This window comes from Trichomycterus rosablanca, chromosome 9, assembly GCF_030014385.1.
Source record: "Trichomycterus rosablanca isolate fTriRos1 chromosome 9, fTriRos1.hap1, whole genome shotgun sequence".
NCBI lineage: Eukaryota > Metazoa > Chordata > Actinopteri > Siluriformes > Trichomycteridae > Trichomycterus > Trichomycterus rosablanca.
The window spans coordinates 17,478,534-17,504,985 of NC_085996.1; the positions used below are offsets into that span (position 1 = coordinate 17,478,534).

General features: G+C 36.5%; 1 protein-coding gene across 1 annotated transcript in view; it reads left to right on the plus strand.

Annotated features, from left to right (window-relative positions):
• itpkb (inositol-trisphosphate 3-kinase B) overlaps positions 1–23,978 on the plus strand; it is a 29,021-nt gene extending 5,043 nt beyond the window's left edge. Inside the window, exons 3-8 of the mRNA XM_063001194.1 lie at positions 19,651–19,750; positions 20,021–20,234; positions 20,503–20,707; positions 21,619–21,720; positions 22,738–22,809; positions 23,731–23,978. Coding sequence (XP_062857264.1) covers positions 19,651–19,750; positions 20,021–20,234; positions 20,503–20,707; positions 21,619–21,720; positions 22,738–22,809; positions 23,731–23,943 — 906 coding nt within the window. The 3' untranslated portion in view covers positions 23,944–23,978. The remainder of the gene's footprint in view (positions 1–19,650; positions 19,751–20,020; positions 20,235–20,502; positions 20,708–21,618; positions 21,721–22,737; positions 22,810–23,730) is intronic.
• The last annotated feature ends 2,474 nt before the right edge of the window (positions 23,979–26,452 follow it).

Consider the following 26,452-nt stretch of genomic DNA (forward strand, 5'->3'; position numbering starts at 1 on the left):
CAGTGATAAGTGATCAGTGATCAAACACTTATGTGTATTGTGCTGCCCAGTCACAGACAAGGCAAAGTGTCCATATCTAATCCTGTCCACTGCCATGCAACCAATGCCAGGCCCTTCTAAGGCCCTTAACCCTCTGTCTGCCCCTGTGCTCTGATATGTGTAAAACATTTTATTGTACTGTATTTGTATATACTGTACTATGACAAATAAAGGCATTCCATATGCCTTAGATTATCGTACTATTATATTAGGATATTGATCCAAAACAGAAAAACAATACAAAGTTTAGGATTAAAGCATATAAAGAAAGTGTTGCTTGCTATCATTATTAGCATGTAAGCTAGACGGCTGAACGTACTCTTATACATTTGTGTTTTGTGTGAGCAATACTAACTAAACTGTATGGAAATGCTTCATGTTCATATAGATACAGTGTCAGTACCACTCTAGTTTTTATACTGTTTTAAAATTATGAGAATAGCTAATTTGCCTACATTGACATTGTTTCTGTCACCCTTATAGTCTCATTTTAATGCCTGAGATAAAAATAATCAATGAGTTAATCTATTAACCTGATGTAAGTTCAGTAATATAAAGTAATTTTGAAAAGAAAGTTGAATTAAAGCTTTATTAGCTTTTTAATTTTATATATGTGTATTGTATTTATGCACTCCATAATAGAATGATGGCAGTCTTGTAATCAAATTACAAAATACTGACATGTCTGTAAGTGCAAACATGGCTTAATTCTGCCATTCTGAAAGTGGGGGATAGCAGGCAGTATGCAAATGCTAGAATTACCATCTTTGTACCTTGTCAACAAACTGAGGTGGCAGAAATACACAAGTTCTTTACTTAAGTAAAAGTACTAATAATCTGATAAAAATACATATGTAAATGTTGGAGTATTGCTTATGTATTTTACTCAAGTATAAAAGTACTCACTACTAAATGTACTTACAGTTACAAAAATGAAAGTATTTTTTTAAAAGCCTGTCTAACTTGACTAATGACTTTTACTTAGGCCAAGCGAAACACATCCATGACACTGAGGGTACATGGTTTGTACTACAACTCCATAAATCATTTGCAAAAATCATACGAAAGACATCAGCTAATCTCAGCAAAAATAAAATAAAAACTTTTTCAGACATACAAAACCAAAATATACAAAATACTTTGGAATTATAAATGCTGCAAAATTGCTCAGAACTAGACAATATTCAGTACTGCAGTATATTATGATACACTGCCTGGCCAAAAAAAAGGTCACACACTCTAATATTTCGTTGGACCGCCTTTAGCTTTGATTACGGCACGCTGTGGCATCATTTCCACAAGCTTCTGCAATGTCACAACATTTATTTCTGTTGCATTAATTTTTCCCCAAGATCTTGTATTGATGATGGGAGATTTGGACCACTGCGCAAAGTCTTCTCCAGCACATCCCAAAGATTCTCAATGGGGTTCAAGTCTGGACTCTGTGGTGGCCAATCCATGTGTGAAAATGATGTCTCATGCTCCCTGAACCACTCTTTCACAATTTGAGCCCGATGAATCCTGGCACTGTCATCTTGGAATACGCCCGTGCCATCAGGGAAGAAAAAATTTGTTGATGAAATAAACTGGTCGTTCAGTATATTCAGGTAGTCAGCTGACCTCATTCTTTGGGCACATAACATTGCTGAACCTAGACCTGACCAACTGCAGCAACCCCAGATCATAGCACTGCCCCCACAAGCTTGTTCGGTAGGCACTAGGCATGATGGATGCATCACTTCAGCCGCCTCTCTTCTTACCTTGATGCGCCCATCACTCTGGAACAGGGTAAGTCTGGACTCATCAGACCACATGACCTTCTTCCATTGCTCCAGAGTCCAATCTTTATGCTCCCTAGCAAATTGATGTCGTTTTTGCCGGTTAACCTCACTGACAAGTGGTTTTCTTAGGGCTACACAGCTGTTTAGTCCCAATCCCTTGATCCACAAAGTTGAATCAGTTCATCCGGACACAAGTTTGTTGTAGAGATACGTTTCGTCACTCAATCCGAATGACTTCTTCAGTCTGAGCATGCATATTGAGCATGCATCAACAGATCCAATCCCTTGAGTTCCCTTCGCATTGTGCATGTGGAAATGCTCTTACTTTCATTATTAAACATATCCCTGAGTTCTACTGTAGTTTTTCTACCATTTGATTTCACCAAACGTTTAAGTGATCACCGATCACGATCATTCAAGATTTTTTCCGATCACATTCCTTACTCGAAGATGATGTTTCCCCACTGTCCTTCCACTTTTTAATAATGACAGTTGGACAGTTCTTAACCCAGTTTTAGTAGTTTCAGCAATCTCCTTAGATGTTTTCTCTGCTTTTTTTTTTCTTTAGCACATTCAATTTCTACCCGTCAGTCATCCTCTCACTAATGCTGGTCCCTGCTCCTGATTGGGGCTGACGAAGCTGCTCCACGCCTCCTCCGACACGTGCACAGCAATCGACCGTCTTATCACCTACACTTGACGAGTGTAGCATGGCGAAGCACTGCGTACGGAGGATCACACCCTTCCACCGCACTCCTTCCCATCTCCATGCAGGCGCCACCAACCAGCCAGCAGAGGGCGTAATCGCACTAGTCTGAGAGAGAGTCCCCATCCGGCTAAGTCCCGCCCCTCATCTGAACAACCGGCCAATCGTTGTTCATGCAGCCGCCCAGCCTTCAGCCGGCTAGGCAGAGCTGAGTTTCGATACCATGTATCCGGGATCTCAGCTCTGGTGAAGAGCATGTGTCAGATGTTTTCTCTGCTTGATGCATGCCAATAATTTGACCCTTCTGAAACAGATTAACATCATTTCCACGACCACAGGATGTGTCTTTCGACATGGTTGTTTAACAAATGAGAAGCTACTCACTGCATCAGTTAGGGTTAAATAACTTGTTGCCAGCTGAAACATAATCACCCATGCAGTAATTATCCAATGGGAGGCTCTTACCTATTTGCTTAGTTAAATCCAGGTGGTGACCTTTTTTTTGGCCAGGCAGTGTATTTAACCTATACTATAGTTATCTTTGACCCTTTGAAACACTGTCACTGCATTTTAGTCGTACAAACTACAGATTCACAATTTTTAGAGCAGTCTTCTTTTAAACACACCACTACACTGTTCTATTGTGGTCAGAAAGGGTTCTGCTGTATGGCTTGGAAACAATCTATTATAAACCAAAAGACATAATACTTTAAGACTTTTTTAAAAAGAATTGCTGTTTTAAGAAAGAAAACTTTCTTTCTACATACAGTATCGAAAATGCAGTTCTTGTTAAAAAGTGCTATTACTAAACCATAAATCCTTATTAAACATTAATTGCCAAGCTACATGACCTCTGATGACAAAGTTTTTGTAGAGGACCTAAACATGTGAACAATCTTTTAGTAGAACTTGAAAGTGACAGTGGACACTCCACTAATAAAAAAAAAACCAGATTGGATGAACTTATAAGATTAATTAGATGAGAACAAACAGACATTAGATGTATATTTTTTATTACCACCTGATGTTTTCCCTTTAAAGTGAGGATGTAGGCTTCAGAAAATTATGTATGATTAATCATTTTTAACAGACCATAACCTGGCCTAACAGTTTGGACAGTAACTTGAGGGACATTAGAAAAACCCTTATAATCATTGATGAAATAAATACAATCGTGCCAAAAATCTAATTTAATTAAAAAAAATACTATATTTTACAATTTATGGACATAAGTATTGGGACACAGCTTTTATTTATTGAATGCATGTGCTTTAGCCACAACAATTGCTAAGAGGTGTAATAAAGTAATTATGTAAATGACATTATATGCTTCCAACTTTGCAGCTTTCCAGCAGTTTAGGGAAGGCCATTTCCTGTATCAGCATGAAAGTGCCTCTGTGCACAAAGCAGGGTATATAATAAATAAAGAACAGCTTGGTTTAAAAAAAACTTCTGTGACCTGCACAGAGCCCTGACCTCAGCTTTACTGAACAGCTTTGAAATGAACTGGAACATCAATTGAGGCTTTCTTGACTAACGTCAATGCTCTCTTTTGACTGAATGGGCACACATTTTCACAGACATACTTTTAAGTTTTCTGAGAAGCCTTTTTAACTGTTAGTGAAGCTAAAAGTACAGCATAAAGTTCACTCTATTTTAATACTATTTATCTTTGAAATGAGATTTCCAAAATGATTATGGTCTGGTGTCTAAATACTTTTGGCGATGTAGTGTACCTCTTGTATTTATGCCAGAAATAGAATTTACCAGCTCAGGGAGAAAAAGTGCAGATATCTAAAAAAAAAATTACTGTGTGCTTGCACACACACACAATCACCTGCCTGAGCAATTCACATCCCTACCAAATACATGCTTGCATATATCCCAGCAACAACAACCTGTTACCATAGCAACTGCCTAGCTGTACCTTAGCAACCAACTAAGAAAATCTAGTAACCATCTTGCACACACATAATCACTTATCTGAGAAAAGGGATTTAGCCCTCTATCCCTCACATACATACATACATTCACACACATTTCTCACCAAAAGCTCAAAGAAAATCACACAATTGTTATACGATAGTCTTCTTATTAGTGTGATTGCAGTAGGCAAGTACACTATTTTTATCCAATGGTCTTATTATCAGTGTTATTGCAGTAGGCAATTACACTATTATTATACAATAGCAACACCTTAGGGACCACCTAGCAACACTTTAGGGATCACCTGATACACCTTGACATATGCCTACACCTTACAACCACCCAGGAACAGCTTAGCACACTGTACACTTGGACAACTGCATTGCAAAACTTAGCCACACAGCAACACTTAGCATGTTAGCAATGAACCCACTACCATAGCAACCACCAAATTAGCATTTGCCTAGCATGCTTGTGTGCTTGCACACACACAATCAATTTTCTGAAGAAAAGTATTCACACCCCCACCAACTAAGTGCTGGCACACACAAAATCACCTGTCTGAGCAGAAGTATTCACACACCCACCTGACAACACCTTGTAAATGTCCTTTAATGTAAATATGGAGACAGTTTAAATGGACTTATTCTAGGTAATTTTGGCAAGATCTGCTGATTCAGCCAATTTTAATAAAGACTTGGCATTTAAGTTCCTAATAAGAAATAACAGGCTTTTGGTACAACATGAGCAACTTTGGATCTAATTATTGAAGTAACATTACTAAGCACCTTTAAAAATTAATATTTAGTTTAAATCTACATTAAAAAAATCAAGTAATAAAACTTTGACCTATTTTAGTATAAAGACTGAGTTGCAGTAATGTAACCTGGAGAATAATTTGAATGAATAGGATTTACACAAGTCATACATACACAAAATGATTTTAAACTAAAAGTTATTACTAGCAAAAAGAGTAAACAAGCAATTTGAGTTCTACGTTGTTTAATCCAGTCTGTAATAAAGTCAAAAGTGAGTTCTGTGAGTTCTGGACATAGTGAGTTTGGACATTTTTAGTGCAAACATGGCAGGTTCCTGTCACATCCTCTCACATCTAGCAGGAGCAACGTTGTTGGCACAGCAGTCTCAACTTGCAGGCTTCAACCTCACTGGGTAAACAGGTTTCCGTCAGAACCACCTCAGGGTAAATAACAGAAGATGTAGTGAAAATGTGATATAAAAATGTAAAAAAGTAAAATGTGTAAAATGTAAAATATACAGCTGGGTGTCGTCTTCATTGCAGTGCAAATTGATGTCATGTTTATGAACAATTTTACCTAATGGTAGCATATAGAGTGTAAAAAATAGAGGTCCAAATACTGAGACCTGTGGAACACCATACTTTACTTTTGTAGTTTCCGAGCATTTATTGTATAGATAAATTAAGAGCAGTAGGCCAAATAAGATTTAAACCAAGAGAGTTTAAGTCATTTAACACCTACTCTGTTTCTAGCCTAAAGTAGAAAGTACTCTTTCTGTCTCTGCTGCTTGGCCCTTATTTGGTAATTGTTAAATCAGCTGTACATGTGTCCATGAAGTGTTTGTAAATGTTTAAATATTGTATTTGTATATGTACAGGGGTTGGACAATGAAACTGAAACACCTGGTTTTAGACCACAATAATTTATTAGTATGGTGTAGGGCCTCCTTTTGCGGCCAATACAGCGTCAATTCGTCTTGGAAATGACATATACAAGTCCTGCACAGTGGTCAGAGGGATTTTAAGCCATTCTTCTTGCAGGATAGTGGCCAGGTCACTACGTGATGCTGGTGGAGGAAAACGTTTCCTGACTCGCTTCTCCAAAACACCCCAAAGTGGCTCAATAATATTTAGATCTGGTGACTGTGCAGGCCATGGGAGATGTTCAACTTCACTTTCATGTTCATCAAACCAATCTTTCACCAGTCTTGCTGTGTGTATTGGTGCATTGTCATCCTGATACATGGCACCGCCTTCAGGATACAATGTTTGTACCATTGGATGCACATGGTCCTCCAGAATGGTTCGGTAGTCCTTGGCAGTGACGCGCCCATCTAGCACAAGTATTGGGCCAAGGGAATGCCATGATATGGCAGCCCAAACCATCACTGATCCACCCCCATGCTTCACTCTGGGCATGCAACAGTCTGGGTGGTACGCTTCTTTGGGGCTTCTCCACACCGTAAAAAAAAAATAAACTGTGCTCTTACCCTGCTAATTGAACCTTCACACTCTGCTCTTACTGGTGCAATGTGCAATTAATGAAGATTGGCCACCAGACTGGTCCAATTTAGCCATGAAACCTCCCACACTAAAATGACAGGTGTTTCAGTTTCATTGTCCAACCCCTGTACATCCTGTACATATTTTAACTATCATTCTCATGCAGACCTTGTTAGTTCTTGTGCTCTGTCTGTTTGTCTGTATTGTATATCCTGTACTGGCTTCCACCTGTATGTGCTCCTCACCTTGTACAGGTGATCCTGTTTGATCTTGTTTTACATTTGATATTTTTATGTTTTTATTAAGAGTATATTGGATAGGGTTTATGATTTGTAGTAAAGGACTAGCAACACCATTAGCAATATCATTAATGTAGCTTTAGCCATAGCTTAGTCATTGTTTAGTACCTGTCAGTCCTTATCGTCTCTTATTAGCGTCTAGATTATTCGCCATTTTAATCTCGCTACGCGGATGATACATCTTCGGTCAGAGTCCCCTTGTAACCCCTCACTTGGTAAGCAGGAATCATGCCTCCTAGAAATTAAGAACTGGATGCAACGCAACTCCCTAATGTTAAACAGTGACAAGACTGAACTCATTCTCACTGGTACAAAAACTGCTCTTAATAAAGCTGGCCCCCTTACTTTGTTAATTGATGATGTTGTTCTGTCTCCTTCCTCTGTGGTCCGAAATTTGGGTGTCCTTCTTGATTCCTCACTCAAACTTGAATCCCATGTCAGCTCCCTTGTTAAAACCTCTTTCTTTTACTTACGCAATATAGCTTAAATCCGCCCATGTCTTTCCCAGTCTGCTGCTAAAGCTCTAATCCATGCTTTCATTTCTAGCCGTCTAGATTATTGTAACTCTCTTCTTTCAGGCATCAGCTCTTATTCACTTCATAAACTTCAGATGGTCCAGAATTCAGCTGCCTGCCTCCTCACTTACACTCGGTCACATCAAAACCTCCACTGGCTTCCCATAAATTATCGTATTCAGTTTAAGATCCTTCTACTCACATACAAAGATCTCAATAATCTTGCTCCATCCTATCTCTCTGACCTTGTCCACATCTACAAGCCTGTGCGCGCTCTTCGTTTCTCCACAGCTGGTGTGCTTACCATTCCCTCCTCTAACATTCATAACTTTGGTGATCAAGCATTTTCCAGACTTACTCCACGCCTCTGGAACTCATTTCCTTCGCATATTCAGCAATCAAATTCACTGTCCTCATTTAAATCCAACCTTAAAACCCACATCTTCTGTCATGCATACAGTCTTCCTCCATCTTAACCTATTGCAGCGAACCCCCTTTTATATGTTGTCATTTTGACTTTTGTTTCATTGTTTTCCTGTTTGTTTGTTGTTTACTTGTTCCTTGTATTACTAATTGTACTCTGTAAGCGTCTTTTATTTGTTGTCATTTTGACTTTTGTATCATTGTTTTTCCTGTTTGTTTGTCGTTTATTTGTTCCCTGTATTACTAATTGTACACTGTAAGCATCTTTGGGTTGTTGAAAAGCGCTATATAAATGTGATGTATTATTATCTAGTTCTCTGTCCTTTGTGTAGTCTTGTATGCCCTTTGTAGTCTTTTCCTGTTTGTTGCTTATCCCTGTCTGTTTTAATGATTGCCATGTTGCTGACTTGTGCCTGTGTTATTAGTTAGTTACATTCAACATGTTTATAATGTCTCTGTGTTTGTGTCTGACCTGTTCTGTTAATCTTGCATTTAGGGCTGGGCAATATGAAAACTTAAATCTCGTTATGCTTGAGAAAAGTGGCGATATACGATATGATATTATGAAAGCCTAAACAATGTATAATGTTAATGTAACAGTATTATTTGTAGCACCAAAAGAGCATGCTGTAGTATAACTGTACTAATCAAACTGTATATCTAAGTTATATTTAAAATAAAAAAAACAGAAGACAATTGCACACCCAGCATACAGCTTGTAAGTTAAGGAATGTTGGTTGCTTCCAACATAAAAACAATTCTGTAGGTCCTACTTAAATAAATGGTTGTTTTTGTCCACAAATAAAGATAGCAAAAACGTGCAATATGAGAAAAGATGGAGGGACAAAGGGGGAGCTTTTTACCAGTCTGTGTCTTTTTACGGTATTTCACTGACTGATTAAGATGATGAAATAAATTTGTCATGCTGCTACCTTTAGTTGCAATGTTTTACTGCATACTTTGCACAAAAACTTAACTGTTGCACATCATTCCTGTGAAAACCAAACCCATTCCACACAGCCAACCCATGCACAGTCATTTTTAAATTAGACTAAATGATTTTTGCTACTGGTTACGCTTTCCTCCGTTCTTGGGTTTAAGTTATTTCTTTCTAAACATTGCAGTCGGTCACTTCAGGGAAAGATCGCTATCGCTAACACGGTGAAAATGTTGATCTTTGTGTTAGCGAAGGAAAAGACTGGTAGTAAGAGACAGCATGAACGAGTGAGGTAGACCTGAGTGAGCATGATCAGCGTAATGAAAATTGCCACGGTGGCATACACAGACGACGGTGCCAACATGGTGTGCTTGTGTGTGCGCATGTATGTGCACGCCTGCTCATGCGAGAGAGTTCACTCTTTGAGTTCACGCTTTGTTCACATTTACCGAAAAAGTTTAATATTTGATAATGCTTTGCTATCATTGCAAACTGAAAGCTCATGGTAAACAGCAGCACCGCAACCCAGATCAACCACACAGCAGCATAAAATCATTACCGCTGCTTACCTGAGCTTCTCTTCTTCAAATTGAGACCAAAAACTATATCTGTGTGTTGTTCCATTAGGAAAATAATACCTATGAAGAGGAGATAATTTTTCTTCTTGGTGCCCATCTTGCCCATCAGAATATTTCCAGAATATATAAATCCATATCCAACTGTGTTTGTCCACCTAACTGACGGAAACTGTCTCAGTCGGATAATTTATTTTCTCAGCTTTCGCAGTAAAAAGCTGAAACTGGTATTTCATTAACTAAGCTGTCACTAATACCTCTACAACCAATGAAGAGGGAGTTTTTCACTGGCAGCTCACCTAAATGACACACATTGGAGAAATCCAAAAAATATTGCATATATTGCTTTGGATTAGAGGAACAACTGAAATTCTGCCCAAAATCTGAAATAGAGTAAGCAAAACAAATGAATCTTTGCCATAGATAAGAGCACAGCTCCCTAATTTGATTCCAATGAATAATTTGTTTAAAAAGAGTCATTTCTGACTTGTTTTTACTCAGTGATTCAGTTTGCTTTTGCAAAGACTGATGTAAATAAATGGGAGAGGGGTAAATCTCATGAGAATGGACAGTCTGAAAGAGCTTTAGAGCCAAAAAGGCACAAATATATTGAATAATAACACTATTAAGTACAAATAATTAATCTTACATATTATTTTTGCAACATAATCTGTTTGTTTTTTTGCATTGGAACGCTTTCGAGACCTTTGGAGACCAACATGGACTCTTTTACCTCAATAACTTCAGATCAGAATTAGTTAAACTGAAAAATTGATATGGTGATTATAAACAACATTTGCCACTGGAATAAGTTGTTGGTAATGGAATATAATATTATAATATTATTATTAATATATATAATATAATATTCATATAATTAAATATATGCAGTTCCATAGGACCGTGAAATGCCTTAACAGGTTTCCCATACATCCTTATGGGAAAAAATACCTTGAAACTCGATGCATATTAAACTTAACACCACTCCCAGAACCAACTGACGCTTCAAGTTTCAAGGTACCACTGTATAACGAACATGGTCATTTTCAACATCCTGTAAAAAATGCTATTGAAAATATTGATATTTGCGATATTTGTAAATGTAAAAAATCTGAAAATCCCAAATCAGAAAACGTTGGGACAATATGGAAAATGCTAATGTAAAAATTTGATTGTATTTTACATTTACTTTTATTTCATTGCAGACAGTATGAAACCAAGATATTTCATGTTTTGTCTATTCAACTTCATTTTAATTGTTAATATACATTCTGGCATTTCAGCCCAGTATTCCTGAAAGGCTGGGTCTTTGAGAAGATGGGCAGTGGATCTCCAGTTTGCCAACAAATTCATGATAAAATGATTAAAATGATTGATTTCTTTCTTCCTTTAAGAGAGATTGGAAGGGATTTTCATATTCCTTTCTCCTTGGTGCATATCAATAACTGATTAAAGGAATCGGAAGGAATTTTAGTGCATAAAGGGCAAGCACCTGTGATATTTGATTCCTCAGACAGCACTGCATCAATAACTGTGTAACTCATCAATAGCTGATATAACCACACATAATACTTTGATAAACCTTCGTCAAGCACTACAATGTAGAGTTACATTTACAAAAGACATTTGAAGCTTTAATGTGCAAAAAAGAAGCTTTTAACTATGTCCAAATGCAGCTATGTCACTGGGCTTAAAAAAAAAAATTAACAATGCTTTATTGTAGCACACATACAAAATAATACCTAAAAAACTTCAGTGGTAAATACTTTACTGTCTCAACTTTTTATTTTTATTTGTTGAATTAATAAATTTACAGTTTAATTTGAGCTGACCAGACAAAACATGAAATATATAGGGTACATTCAGTTTGCAATTAAATAAAAGCCAAAGTAAATGTAAGAAACACCGCTTTTTTGGTTTTATATATTAGACATATGTTTAAGTGTGAAATGTAGGGCTTTTTGTAAAAATATTGTTTAATTAAATGTTTTTTTACCTTTTTCAATTAATTGTCTTTATTAAATTAATCAGTACATATAAATATGATTTATATTCTTGCATAAGCAAGTAAATGTAAGTGCTTGTAAATAAGTAAATGCTTTGTGACTTAGCTGGGACACTAAGGTGGATGCAATTCACTTCCTTTAAGTTTTTTGTTGTTGTGCTACTCTAGTGTTCTTTGTTGTCCTAGTCACCCTGAAAATTGCTTGTTTTTGTTGGAGGATCTGAAAACGACAAGCAATGGAAAATGTAACACCCCTGTGGTTGATGGTTGTCTAGCAACCAGCTGACGTCAAGGCATGCCTGCTTCAAACAGCTGGTTTTCTTTGCCGCAACAGCTCTGTTGGAGAGAGCTGTTATATGTGCAACAGACAGGAAGTTTTGCCTTTTTTTCTCAAGCTCCTTTTTTGTTGTGCGCCCCATTGCTCTACTGAGGATATCCACAAAAGGAAATTACCCATCTACTACTGAACGCCATGTGTGTTTTCTCAAATGCTGAGATCACTGGTGCATTTTATATACTCCTCCCCCTGCCTCTAAAAACATTTGTGCTCCCCAGACATCAATTTCCCAAATTAGCACATTATTTTAAAAAGTATCTGTGATTAGCTGTTATTCAAAAGTAGATGAAGGCTTGGCTCCCAATCAGCATTTTAATTTATGGTAAAAGTCTGCAGCAGAGATGAGGTCAGGATTCTGTGCAGGCCAATAGAAATTTCTTATATCAACCTTGTCAAACCATGTTTCTATTCACCTTTTGTTTTGTAAAGAGGCACAGTTATGCTAGAACAGAGGAGCTGCAGAAAAGAGGAGGCACATCATTTACTTTACATAAATAATTTTATACACCTGTTAACAATGGATGCGACTAAGACACCTGAACCTTTTGGCCATAAGGTGTGTATTGGATGAAAAATCAAACAAATTTAACTTGATGTAAACCTTAAAATTATTTATTCTTAATTTTAATTTTCAATTATTTAATAAAAAATCTGAATCATATGTAAGTCAGTTCTGTGAACCAAAAACCAATTCATTATACCAAAATAAATCATGTGTGCTTTTTAATATTTTCAGAACTTTTTTGAACTGTTTTAAAATAATATTAAAATATTAAGTAGAATATGGTGGCGGCACGGTGGCTCGGTGGGTAGCACTGTTGCCTCACAGCAAGAAGGTCCTGGGTTCGATCCCCAGGTGGGGTGGTCTGGGTCCTTTCTGTGCGGAGTTTGCATGTTCTCCCTGTGTCTTCATAGGTTTCCTCCGGGTCAGGTTAGTCAGGTTAATTGAAGACATTGAATTGCCCTGTAGGTGAATAGGTGTGTGTATGTGTGTGTGTATGTGTGTCTGCTCTGCAATGGACTGGCGCCCCATCCATGGTGTTACTGTGTGCCTTGCGCCCATTGAAAAGCTGGGATAGGCTCCAGCACCCCCACGCGACCCTAATTGGATAAGTGGTTAAGAAAGTAAGGGAGTGAGTGAGAATATGATGAATAGTGAAGAATATATTATATATGAATATACGGTGAAGGATAATCTAAATCTATTTCTTGCATTCATTTCATAATTAATTTGTTTTTAACATGTTTTGTATGTGGGGTTTGCATTTACTGCATTTAGCAGACACTTCTATCCAAAGCGACATACAGTTATGATTGAATACCATGCAAGGAATTCAGTGGGAATTATACTTGGCGGTGTTCCAAGTATTAATTAGGAGTGTCAACCCAAAAATACTTGTCACACTGAATGCTTATACTGTAGATCACTAAGCAAAACATAATTCTACACAAATGCCACTTAATGTTTAAAGTAAAAAAAGAATGTTTTGAAATCATTCAAATCAAATAACAGTTACAAAAATTATTATTCCAAGACTATCATGACATAGATGTATCTTTAAAGGACAGTCGTGAGAAAAAAAAATTGTGTTTTTATTGAATAGGGCATAAACTTTTATAAACGAAATTTAAAAAAAATCAACAAATTTTAATATGCATCAGAATTCAGAAAATAGGTGAGTAAAATAAGTACAGCCATTTAGTAACATGTAGAACCACCTTCAGCAACAATTAGCTTAAAGTAAATATTATCTATAAGATCAGTCTCTCACATCGTTTGAAGAAAATATGTTTAGCAACACTTTTTAACACTGCTTTAGTTCATTAAAGTTTGAGGACATTCGTTCATGCACAAGCTCTCTTAAGATCCCACCAGAGCATTTTAAGGGGGTTACAGTTTGGACTTAGATTTGGCTATTCAAACACCTAATTGTGCTAATAAAGTGCTTATATAGGCCTGTAGCTCATATGCCTTTTTTAAGTCACTGAGCATTAAATGGTCTGATATGCCAGGATGGCCACTCAAGGAATGATTGGAAGTGGTCTTGAAGCCTTTACATTTGTAAACAATCCTTGTCACTTTAAAATGGTGGATTTTTGTTTGGAGATTGCCTTATAACCCTTGAGTGGCAATAATTGTTTCTCTGAGGTCGCTGACGGAGCTTTTTCCTACCTGGTTTATGAATAGTTGGTTTACTTTTGGGAAAAATTACTAAATTAAAATCTCAGTTTATTTGTTTATAGAACAATAGCTGATTATATTGGCAAAAGCATCACAATTGTTATTTAGGTCCTGATAAATAAAAAATAATTGAAAAAGTGTTTTTTTTCTTTTTGAGTTATAATGTAATAAGACAGAATTGACAGAAATTGTCATTTATTGTGGTTAGCCTGTCTCAGCAAGGATCTCTGTATTTTTTATGTTATTTTATTTGTTTGCAGATCTAAAATTAACACTTTGCTCCCTTTGCTGAAGGGTTTCTCTTAAAGGGCCATTTCCTCTCTCAACAACTCTCAGTTAAATCTACCAATACAAAAAAGTGGCATCCCTTTTCTCATGTTTGATGTCTTTTACTTTGTCTTTATCAGAACATTGGCATGACCCAGTGATACCACACTGCCTGTTCTGTTTTTCAATTAAACAGGCCTAAAGTTTTTGATAGCAATCCCATTAGAATAAAGACAAATTAAGTAACTGACCATTAAAAAGAAATGTCTATTGAGACATGTACCCTTTGTATTATAAAAAAAAATATATTGACATCTTCAGGGCATGGATACCAAACCTTTGTTCATCTTTTCATTTATGGTTGAGCTTACTGATTGATTACAGTAGGATGAACTTTGCTGTATTCTAACTTTGTGTTTCTTCCACTGCACAGTCTGGCATCATATTTGTGGTGTTAAGATTATTCTTGCACATATAAATAGAGGGGTGGTTGCTTACCTTTAGTTTTCATTTTATCCTGAGGCTTCTTATATATGAATACTTTTACAAGCCTCAGGTCTGGTTTTTAACCTCTTGAGACCCTGCGGTCACATATGAGGACATTACATTTTGGCTTTGTTATGCCTTATTCCTTGACCTGCTAACTTAGACCGATTGTCCCCATTAGTGGACACCTTTGTCTGCCATTTAGTGAACTAAAAAAGTTTGTTTGTTTCTTTATTAAGATTTTAACATTATGTTTTACACTTTGGTTACATTCATGACAGAAACGGTAGTTACTCATTACACAAGATTCAGGTTATATCAAACACAGTCATGGACAATTCAGTGTCTCCAATTCACCTCACTTTCATGTCTTTGGACTGTGGGAGGAAACCAGAGCACCTGGGGGAAACCCACACGACAGCATGCAAACTCCACAGAGAAAGGACCCGGACCGCCCCATCTGTGGATCAAACCCAGGACCTTCTTGCTCTGACAGTGTGCGACAGTGCTACCCAACTAATAAGGTTAAAAACAAAAGGAATAGAAAAAATGCATTGAAAAAATCAAAGCTCGGGTCTCAAGAGGTTAAAACACTTATAAGCAAGGTCAATTTGATTTAGTAACCTTTTTTGCATTTTCCCAGTTTTCTCCCAATCTTGTCATGTCCAATTACCCTATTGCATTTTGCTTTCTCTTTACTGCCACTCCTGACCGAGGAGAGTCGGGACTAACACATGCCCCCTCCTTGTCGACACGTGTGCTGTAGCTGACTGCATCTTTTCACCTGCATGAGACAAGTTCATATGGGGCTCAGTATTGCGCACGGAGAGTCCTGCACTGATCCCCTTCATCCCTCGCCTCTGATACAGGAACCATCGATCAGCCAGCAGAGGTCGTAATTGCATTAGTTATGAAAATTCTCTCTGGCATCCAACTCTGACAGACGAGCCAATCGTTGTCTGTGTAGGCGCTCAGCCTGCCTGTAGCAGAGCTGAGATTCAAACTTATGATGTCAGCTCTGGTGTGCTAGCGTGTTTTACTTCTGTGCCACCAGAGCGCCTGAGATTACTTTTAATATTAAAATAAACAATACACTTTTTATTTCACTAAAGTCAAACAAGTATATTTGTGCATGCACACAGTGGACATTATAATAAATTAGTTGCATTTACTTCTGTCTGAAGTAAACAACAACTTGTTTAGTATTAAACCTTAGGCAGTTTCGGTCCGCTACCAGTTATATATATTAATTATTGTATCACAAAATTATTATGTGACTGTAAAGCAAGTAGATAATCTTTCATAAATTAGTCTATGTATATAAATACAGTGTATCACAAAAGTGAGTACACCCCTCACATTTCTGCAAATATTTTATTATATCTTTTCATGGGACAACACTATAGACATGAAACTTGGATATAACTTAGAGTAGTCAGTGTATAGCTTGTATAGCAGTGTAGATTTACTGTCTTCTGAAAATAACTCAACACACAGCCATTAATGTCTAAATAGCTGGCAACATAAGTGAGTACACCCCACAGTGAACATGTCCAAATTGTGCCCAAATGTGTCGTTGTCCCTCCCTGGTGTCATGTGTCAAGGTCCCAGGTGTAAATGGGGAGCAGGGCTGTTAAATTTGGTGTTTTGGGTACAATTCTCTCATACTGGCCACTGGATATTCAACATGGCACCTCATTGCAAAGAACTCTCTGAGGATGTGAGAAATAGAATTGTTGCTCTCCACAAAGATGGCCTGGGCTATAAGAAGATTGCTAACACCCTGAAACTGAGCTACAGCATGGTGGCCAAGGTCATACAGCGGTTTTCCAGGACAGGTTTCACTCGGAACAGGCTTCGCCAGGGTCGACCGAAGAAGTCGAGTCCACGTGTTCGGCGTCATATCCAGAGGTTGGCTTTAAAAAATAGACACATGAGTGCTGCCAGCATTGCTGCAGAGGTTGAAGACGTGGGAGGTCAGCCTGTCAGTGCTCAGACCATACGCCGCACACTGCATCAACTCGGTCTGCATGGTCGTCATCCCAGAAGGAAGCTGACGCACAAGAAAGCCAGCAAACAGTTTGCTGAAGACAAGCAGTCCAGGAACATGGATTACTGGAATGCCCTGTGGTCAGACGAGACCAAGATAAACTTGTTTGGCTCAGATGGTGTCCAGCATGTGTGGCGGCGCCCTGGTGAGAAGTACCAAGACAACTGTATCTTGCCTACAGTCAAGCATGGTGGTGGTAGCATCATGGTCTTGGGCTGCATGAGTGCTGCAGGCACTGGGGAGCTGCAGTTCATTGAGGGAAACATGAATTCCAACATGTACTGTGACATTCTGAAACAGAGCATGATCCCCTCCCTTCGAAAACTGGGCCTCATGGCAGTTTTCCAACAGGATAACGACCTTAAACACAACCTCCAAGATGACAACTGCCTTGCTGAGGAAGCTGAAGGTAAAGGTGATGGACTAAACCCAATTGAGCACCTGTGGCGCATTCTCAAGTGGAAGGTGGAGGAGTTCAAGGTGTCTAACATCCACCAGCTCCGTGATGTCATCATGGAGGAGTGGAAGAGGATTCCAGTAGCAACCTGTGCAGCTCTGGTGAATTCCATGCCCAGGAGGGTTAAGGCAGTGCTGGATAATAATGGTGGTCACACAAAATATTGACACTTTGGGCACAATTTGGACATGTTCACTGTGGGGTGTACTCACTTATGTTGCAGCTATTTAGACATTAATGGCTGTGTGTTGAGTTATTTTCAGAAGACAGTAAATCTACACTGCTATACAAGTTGTACACTGACTACTCTAAGTTATATCCAAGTTTTATTTCTATAGTGTTGTCCCATGAAAAGATATAATAAAATATTTGCAGAAATGTGAGGGGTGTACTCACTTTTGTGATACACTGTATGTAGTCTATATGTTTGTAAATGTGTGCAGTCTAATGCATGGGGATATAAATTCAACTTGTTTTTGACTTTATAGCCACCTATACCCTTATGATTTTGTTTGAAGAACTCTTAGATTTGCATGGTGAGCTCTTCAGTTGATGTCTGAGAGGGTTTCCATATGGCCCTGTCCCAAGTACGTGCCACATTGACTCATTTGCATGGCCTGGTTGTTTTTTTAAATGCTGTTGTGCAAAGAAACAAATGAGAGGGCCTCTGCCCTGCCTTCCTTTTCCCTCAAGTTTTGCCGATATTTCTCTTCCATGCGGCACAGTGGATTGGCACCCTATTGTGGGCAACATGTCGTTTGCCTCACACATCTGGAGTCTTCTTCTTCCTGCGTTAAATTTTCTTGCAACAACAATTATTCTGATCGCCAGAGACATTCAGGTAATAAAAACACTGACCTTTATTGCTGCCTAACTCAGGTGTGATGCATTGCCATCTTTGCCTGATACAAATAATGATTGTCAATTATTTCACTTTTGTGTTTTTAATGTTAATTGTACTGGTCATTAGTGAACAAGTGGCCTGAAGGTGATCGTTTAGTGACACGGTGGTATAACCTGGTGGGGTTGTCTTAGTATTAATAAACAAGCGGTGGTTTTGTTTTATAAATTGGTCTTGAATGTAATAACAATTAAAACTGATCTCACTATTGTGACATTTTTTGTCCGGTGTAAAACTCATTTAAACATAAGCTTGTTCAATGTAAATCTAAAAGCTCATGTATTTTTCTGCTACAGATACAGTTTCTTTTTTTTTTTTCTTTAAAGTTCTACATTTACCTACTATATAAAATATTATCATTTGTTAGCAATTAGTTGCTTAAGATCAGTTGCTTAAGTCATGTTTTTTAGCAAGCGTAGGCCATCACAACTAGAATTTAACACTATTTAAAATGTTTTAGGGATGTCCGTAATCTTTATCTGTGTTATTGAGTCTCTTTGTCCAGTTTTATTATCAATAAATTTGACTAAGACTGTTCATCTGAAAAAGAAAGTATCTATAATTATTGGTCTTGTATTTTTGTACTACTAATATCTCCATTTTAAATAATTGTTTTAAAATTATTATACTTTGATAGTGGAGACACAAGAGACGATTGTGTTTTAATAAAAACACAGTTGGTTTCTATATCATATACTTTTTTTTTTTTTTTTTTTGCATTTAGTTTTATGGGGGGTTTTTTCTTATAAAAGAGCCAGGGAAAATTCCTAGTGATGCCATCTTATATAGGAGGGAGGGTCTTGATGCAGACCAGTAGACCTTTAATGTTTTGTGTTTTAATGTTAAAATTGAATTATATGGTAATATCTTCTATGTACCTCAATTCCTCATTTTATTTAAATCAACTTTTCAGTAATACTGTTTTGTTAGGGAGTAGCTAGCTGGCAGAATTTAACATTTTTTAAGCTTTTAAAGATACAATATTATATTAACCTTGCAGTTATTGTTACTGTGCTTGTAACTAATGCAATCCCCTTGAGGTTACATATTAGTCACAAAGTAATTGTACAAAGTAAAATAATATTATACAAAGTATGAGTATGAGTAAATTTGAGTAAAACACAGCATGCTGTGTGAAACATAATTTTGTTTAGTTAAACTAAAGTGAACTAAGTGTATCACATGAAAACTACTGTTTCTTTTGGTTGGTGTCCCCTCTTGCTACAACTGCAGGAATTCTATTGTTTTCTTTTTCATATTGTGATGTCATAAATATAAATACTTACCCTGGCTGAGGCTACAGACATCTGAAGTTCTTTAGATGTTTTTGTTTCTTGACTAGTTAATCTTGGGTAGATTAATCAGTGCTTCTGTGTTTTTACTCATGTTTCCTTTCTGGTATATCATGTATTCATTTAATCATCTTATATGTGACTACAATGTTTTTTCCTCACTACCCTTTCCTACTTGTCATGTTTTTATTTTTTAATTTTTGATTGAACAGCATAAATCATGGAAGAAGATCAAGAACATGGTGCAGTGGTCACCTTTTTTAATGTCCTTCAAAAAGAAGTATCCTTGGATCCAGCTAGCTGGCCATGCAGGTGGGTCATAGTAAACACATTAATAAAACATTTTACACATGTTTTTTTTTATATAGATTTTTGACATTTGAAATTTCATTAAATTGTTTCTTGTGTCTACAGCAGTACTTGTATAGCTGAAACGGTGCATAGCTTTTTTCATTAAATTTGTAATTTTGTGCTTGTTTTTTGAGTGCAACGTTAATAATTACCATGACCACCATGACCATGACCTGGATAAAAAATAAAATTGAATAAAAACAGTGTTTTGCATTTTTTTGCATCTTTCAGGCAATTTCAAGGCAGGGGCCAAAGGTCTTATACTGAAAAAACACTGTGAATGTGAGCAGCGCTGCCTTATCCGGCTGATGAATGATGTGCTGAAGCCATATGTGCCGGCCTACCATGGTGATGTGGAGAAGGATGGTGAGAAATACAACCAAATGGAAGACCTGCTAGCTGACTTTGACATGCCTTGTGTTATGGACTGCAAGATGGGTGTGAGGTTGGTTTCAAAAAGATCCATAAAAGAACCATCATTGTGCTAACACACACTTCTTAGTTATTTGGCGTTGTAACAAAATGTGTTACTTTAAATGTACACAGTATAAAATTATTGTAGTTATTTCGAAGTGGGCCCAAGGTAATGCTTTTTGTGAATGTTTAGTTGTTATCGCTTTAAATCAATTGTGTTGAAACCACATTTGCTTAGGCAATATGCAATTCAAATTCACTGCTGGCTAAGGAGCCTAACATCTTTCTGTGCTCTGCAGGACATATTTGGAAGAAGAGCTAACGAAAGCAAGAAAAAAGCCTACTCTAAGGAATGATATGTACCAAAAGATGATTGAAGTTGACCCAGATGCTCCCACACCAGAGGAACATGAGCAGAAAGCAGTTACTAAACCCCGCTACATGCAGTGGAGAGAGACCATTAGCTCTACTGCCACACTAGGCTTTCGTATTGAGGGCATCAAGGTGATTCTTTATTTACACTTGGTTACTGCTTTATCCAGATCAGCATTGGTGTGTAACAGGATTACAACTTAGATAGGGCACCAATTCAATGTTTTGTGAAAACCTGAGTACCCAAGGTAAAAACATGACACATCCCTATTATTAAATCATTTTATTTGAAAATCCTGTAGGTAAGACTAAGATGATAGCTAAAAAAAATCTAATGAGAGTAAATTACTTTGTTGATCATGTATAATTCATAATGTGCTTGACTAGGGTAAATGCAGGATTGCCTTTTTTGAGTATGGTTTTACTGAACGTTTCCGTCATTCATTGAGGCTGGTAGTGGCACCTCAATTGAAAGTAACATCAGTTAGTGACAGGCAGTAGCTCTCATGACAAAACAGCCATTTTGGAAATCTAGTCTTTTCACTAGTGACAGTTGCTATGCAAACTCAGGTAAACCCTTTTAGAATACAGCCTAAAACATAGCTAATAAGCCTTTGCCTAAAAAGGGCTACAATATTTGGTCTGCAGTTTTCCAAAATATTTCTTGATTAAGATCTTCTGATGTGGAGTATGATGAGAAATGACTGTAGGCCTTCTTTAAGAATATCCAGTAGCAAAAATCCATAAAAGGCACAGGCTTACTTTTTGCTTTTTTTCTTGTGCTTTATCTCTTAGTTGCCATGGTATTGGAGGTTTCCTTGTAACTGTGAATTTGGATAACAGACAGCTGTTGTTAAGTCTCTTGAGCTGAACTCGGTGTCCTTATTTTATCTTTTTGTCACCCATACTTGAGTGCTAGTTTGACCACAGATTATGGACAGTGAAAGCCTTTTTCTTTTTTTTTCTTTTTTTTAGCTTTGTGCATATTTTGATGTAGCTTTGTTTTACTAACGCCACAACATTCATACCATTCATACTTGCAGAAAGAAGACGGGACAGTATACAGAGACTTCAAAAAGACCAGGACTCGTGAGCAAGTGACGGATGCCTTCCAAGACTTGGTCAAAGGAAACAAGAATGTTGTGGTATGTGTGTGTCCCTGGTATGCTTACACCACTGTGGAACTTCTGTAACCAGGGGCCAAGTAACTTAGAGTGAACTCATTACCTACCTGAGGAGTTTTGTTAAGCTGGGTAGTTCCTTGTCTTTTTTACCATAAAGACATAAATTGTTTAATAAAATATTACATACAATGCCTTATTTTACAGTTTACGGCACTTACATTTACACACGAAACGTGAATATTTAAACTTACCCTCCCTTAATCTCTTATTCCCCACTCCACCATGTCAGCTTAGCACCCAAATCCTGGCTTATTAACTAACTAAACAGGGTACACATTAGCTTACAAAAAAAAGAATAAGAGCAGAGAATTACCATGTAAAATGTCTTCCAATTAGTTTGTATGATAATTTTTCATATGCTACCACCGTACTCGTGTCTGCATGTCATTCCTGAAAAGTTGTGCCTACTTAAATCTTTAAATAATTGTTTCCCTGCCAATCATTATACCAGTTTGTATACAACACAATTTTCAAGTATATATCCTCAGCAAAATGGAATTTAAGTCTCCAGAACTCTGCAAGGATATCTGTTTATAGCCGCAAAGTCTGTGCAACCTGTTATCAAGTAAAATCTGTGTAAGATCTTAAATCGAAGATGTCTTATTAATTATATCCCGTTTCATTCATCATTATCAAAATCCATGCCTAAGTACTAAAATATGTTTTTTAATTGACTCAACCTTTAATGTGTCAATTAACCTTGTCAATTAACCTTTTTCTTTTTCATGTTTTTGTGTAATTTACACTTAATGTAGTGAAAATATTTGATCACTGCCTGCTTACAAGACTTTATATTTGAAACCTCCTTTAATCTAAATTGTGTAATCTAGTTCTATAATCTAAGTTGTGATACATATCATGCATTGTGAAAATACCTTTAAGTATTACAATATATCTTTACTATATCACCCACATCTGCAATATGTATACCCACATGTATTTAATAATATCGATTAATCACTCTTTATATTTGGGCAGGCTCTCTATCTTAAACGACTAAAAGAGATCAAGGAAACTTTGGAAAAATCACCGTTTTTCCAGACACACGAGGTAAAAAAAACCCTTATTTTAAACTTTTAAACTGATTGTCAATTCTCTTCTTACTTGAAAAAATGTTAATTATCCAGCCCTTTTCTCAACACAGCTATTCAATGTGGTTACAATAAAGATAGGGACTGTGACAGAATTAGCCATTCCTTTGTCTGCCCCTCTGGATACAAATTATTGAGGAGCCAAGACCTAGAGAGTGTGGTTGTACTTTCATATTTTATTTTCTCCTCACAATGGTTTTAACAGAGCTCTAATGTTCGTTTATTGTCTTTGAAAAACTCATTAATTCATTTTTAGATCTGTGCTTCTTTACGATCTGAAAGTGATTTGATTATGAACAAAATGAGTGAGTTGCCATTGTTATTTGTTGTGTAAGATTAAAGCAAGATTTAGAATTACAAGTGGTTTGAATACTTTTTAAATGTTTTTTTTGCTTTGAGATTTCTCTTTTGATATAAAGTAATGTGCAATATTTTATAGATCAAATGAAAAGCGTACTTGAATAAAGCTTTAATATATTTATTTTTAAACATAAACAAATATGTATACGTTTCTAGATATTAGTGTAGCTAATAAACCTGATAAATATTGCCATTAGCTGAGAAGATTTTATGCAACATAAAGACATGGGTTTGTCAAGAAGCTTCTGAGACCTTTTGTTTACAGAGACTTTTTGTACATTACATTATACACACATCACCATAATACCTTTAGGTACTATGTTTCCTATTTCTGCAGTAGATACAATCTTATTAATAATCTTGATTTAAAACTAAATAATTACCACTGTAAAAGATGCAACTTTGGTTTGCATTCAAAACATAAGCAAAAGTGTACAGGATGTTTAATAACTTGGAATTAATACATGTGGCTTGTACACTTATTTAGAATTTATATCCTTTTCCATTTGTTTGTGTTCAGGTGATTGGCAGCTCTCTCCTCTTTGTCCATGACAAGCGTCAGGTGTCGAAAGTGTGGATGATAGACTTTGGAAAAACCACGCCACTGCCTGAGGGCCAGGTGCTAAATCACCGCACCCCCTGGGTGGAGGGTAACCGTGAAGACGGCTACTTGTATGGCCTTGAACACCTCATAGAAATTCTTAAACAAATGATGGCAGATAATCCTCTCTAAAGAAAGACAGAGTTGTGTTCCAACATTGTTTTTAACATGCTGTTTTTGACTTTCCTTTACAATTTCCCTTTTGGGGGTATTTCTACACTAAAGAAGTTGGCTAGATGATTGAAGGACTGAGGAATTAAATAAATAGGCTTTCAATTTAAATAAACACTTAGTTAAAATGATATTATACTTCATAGTTTGTAAGTAAGTCACATTTAACTACATCGTTTTTGCTGACATGATGAGTGTGTTACATTACTATAATTTTCTCCCTTTGTGTAGCCACTTGTTAAAATCATTGGAACACAGTGCAGCTTCTTCTCTTCTTTTTCTTTTTAACCTGGATAGATCACCTGCACTACAGTACAGGACCTAACTAACTTACCATAGAAAGCTACCCCCTGTCCCTTACCCTACTGCAAGTTCACATTTTCCTTCCTTTAAATTATTATAATGTTAGTTTTAATTTTAATCATGCATAAACCTTACTCTTCTTCTAAAACTGGATTCAGGGGTAACAAAAGCAGCTAACACTTTGAATTGTTTTAAAAGTTGTCACTTGGTAGTGGTATAGCAGTATCAAAACTTGTTTTTTATTTAGGCCATTTACTAATATTTGATTTGATATTTATCATGATGTAGCCTAAGTGTATGAACTCTTAGTCAAATGTTGTGGTGTTACATTATGCCTGAAGTACAGACCTTTAAAAAGAGTGAAACCCGTATCCTGTAACCCGTGTTCAACTCAAAGCAGCACCAAGACAGCTTATTTATTAATTAACTTACTGACTTCATTATTTTGGTATGTATGTACAGTATGTATGTATATACACACACATACATTTTAAGTTTAATGATTAACACATTCCAAAAAATCAACCTTTCTTATAACTCCGTTTTGTGATCATTTGGTAACAGAAGATGACTACAGTTGTAGTTATACATGTGTATTTTTCCCATTCTCATTAGATATAGCAAGCTTCAATGCTGTCTGATAGGTCAAAGGCCAATATTGCATTTAATATTGCTTTTCAGCCTCACCCTTTTTGGTTGGTTATATTAATCTTTTAATAATTTACTTTTAGTAATAACTGTGAATAGATATATTTGTGGCAATCGAGTTTCAGGTTTTATTTTACACATACAGGAAGGTATACACTGTACATTTCTGCAGTGAGAAGCCTGGCTCTGAACCTTGAACTCTGTGTACCATAAAAGACAACTTACTTGTCAAAACTAAAATGAACATTGCAAGACTTCAATATGAACACAAACATACTGTGTTATATTGTCTGTGTTTTGAAGTAGGTGGAGTCTAGCTAGTGTATAGTGACCTCATTCAGACTATGGACCAACTTTTCGAAGAAGCTCTTGAGGTGTTTGGTGCTTAAACATTAGGAATGTTTGCTTGCACAGTTCTTTTCAAAGGGGCAAATTTTAATCCATCTTATCGTTATACCCAATCATGAAAAGCATATTTTAAGTTCCAGAACATTTGTTTTTCATCATTCAACAAACTTCAGAGTTTTATATTGCCCCGTCCCAACTTTTTTTTTAAATGTGTTGAAGATATCAAGTTTGAAAGGATCATATATTTACAAAATCACTGCTTCCTGTTTTTATTTGCATTTACTTTCCAAACTTTTTTTTGGAATTAAGATAGTAATTTATTTTGAATTCCTCTTGTAGAACAAGGGTTTGTAACACCTGACTAGTGATCTGCAAATACAGTTTTTAAAAACAATAAGATAGTAAGAACAATAAACAATAAGAAAAAGCAAGAGTGCCCAATAGGCATTGCATCCTACTGGATTTCTCTTAAAAGTAGCCAAGTAAAACAAACGCCCTGTTAAAAAGTACTTATTTTAGCATACTGAGCATGTTGAGAAGCAAACAAAGTCATGTAAAATGTTTTTGAACAAACATTGTCTACTCTACAGAACTCTGCTGCATTTTTTTGTTACATTGAAAATTTTACATTGAGTCTGAAAGAATCTGAAAGAGTCAGGGTTATTGTTATATATATATTACACTCACCACACACTTCATTACGAACACCTAGTATGTACATTTATTGATTATTTTATGAGCTACACCTGCCATACAGATAGACTTAGGGGATGAATTTGTATAACTTGGGGTTATACAAATACCTACTGTAGTCCATCTATTGCTTTGAACAACTGTATCCTGTTTGTACAGTTGTCACCCCCTTGTATCCTATTTATCAGTCATGGGACCCCACACTGACATGATAGTAATGATTAATTTTTAATGAAAATAGGGTGAAGGGGTTACAATATGTACAGATGAACTGCTATCAGTATTTGTATGCAAACAAAGGTAATCTGTGTGGTAGGTGAGATTTTAAAATACCTAATACCTTGGCTAGTGCAATAAATACACAAAAATATAAATATTTATATACATGTTTATGTGTGTGTGTTTGCAAACATGCAATGGCATCACATCATCAGAAAAAAAAACAAGAAGATAGCACAGACAATGCAAATTTTATAAC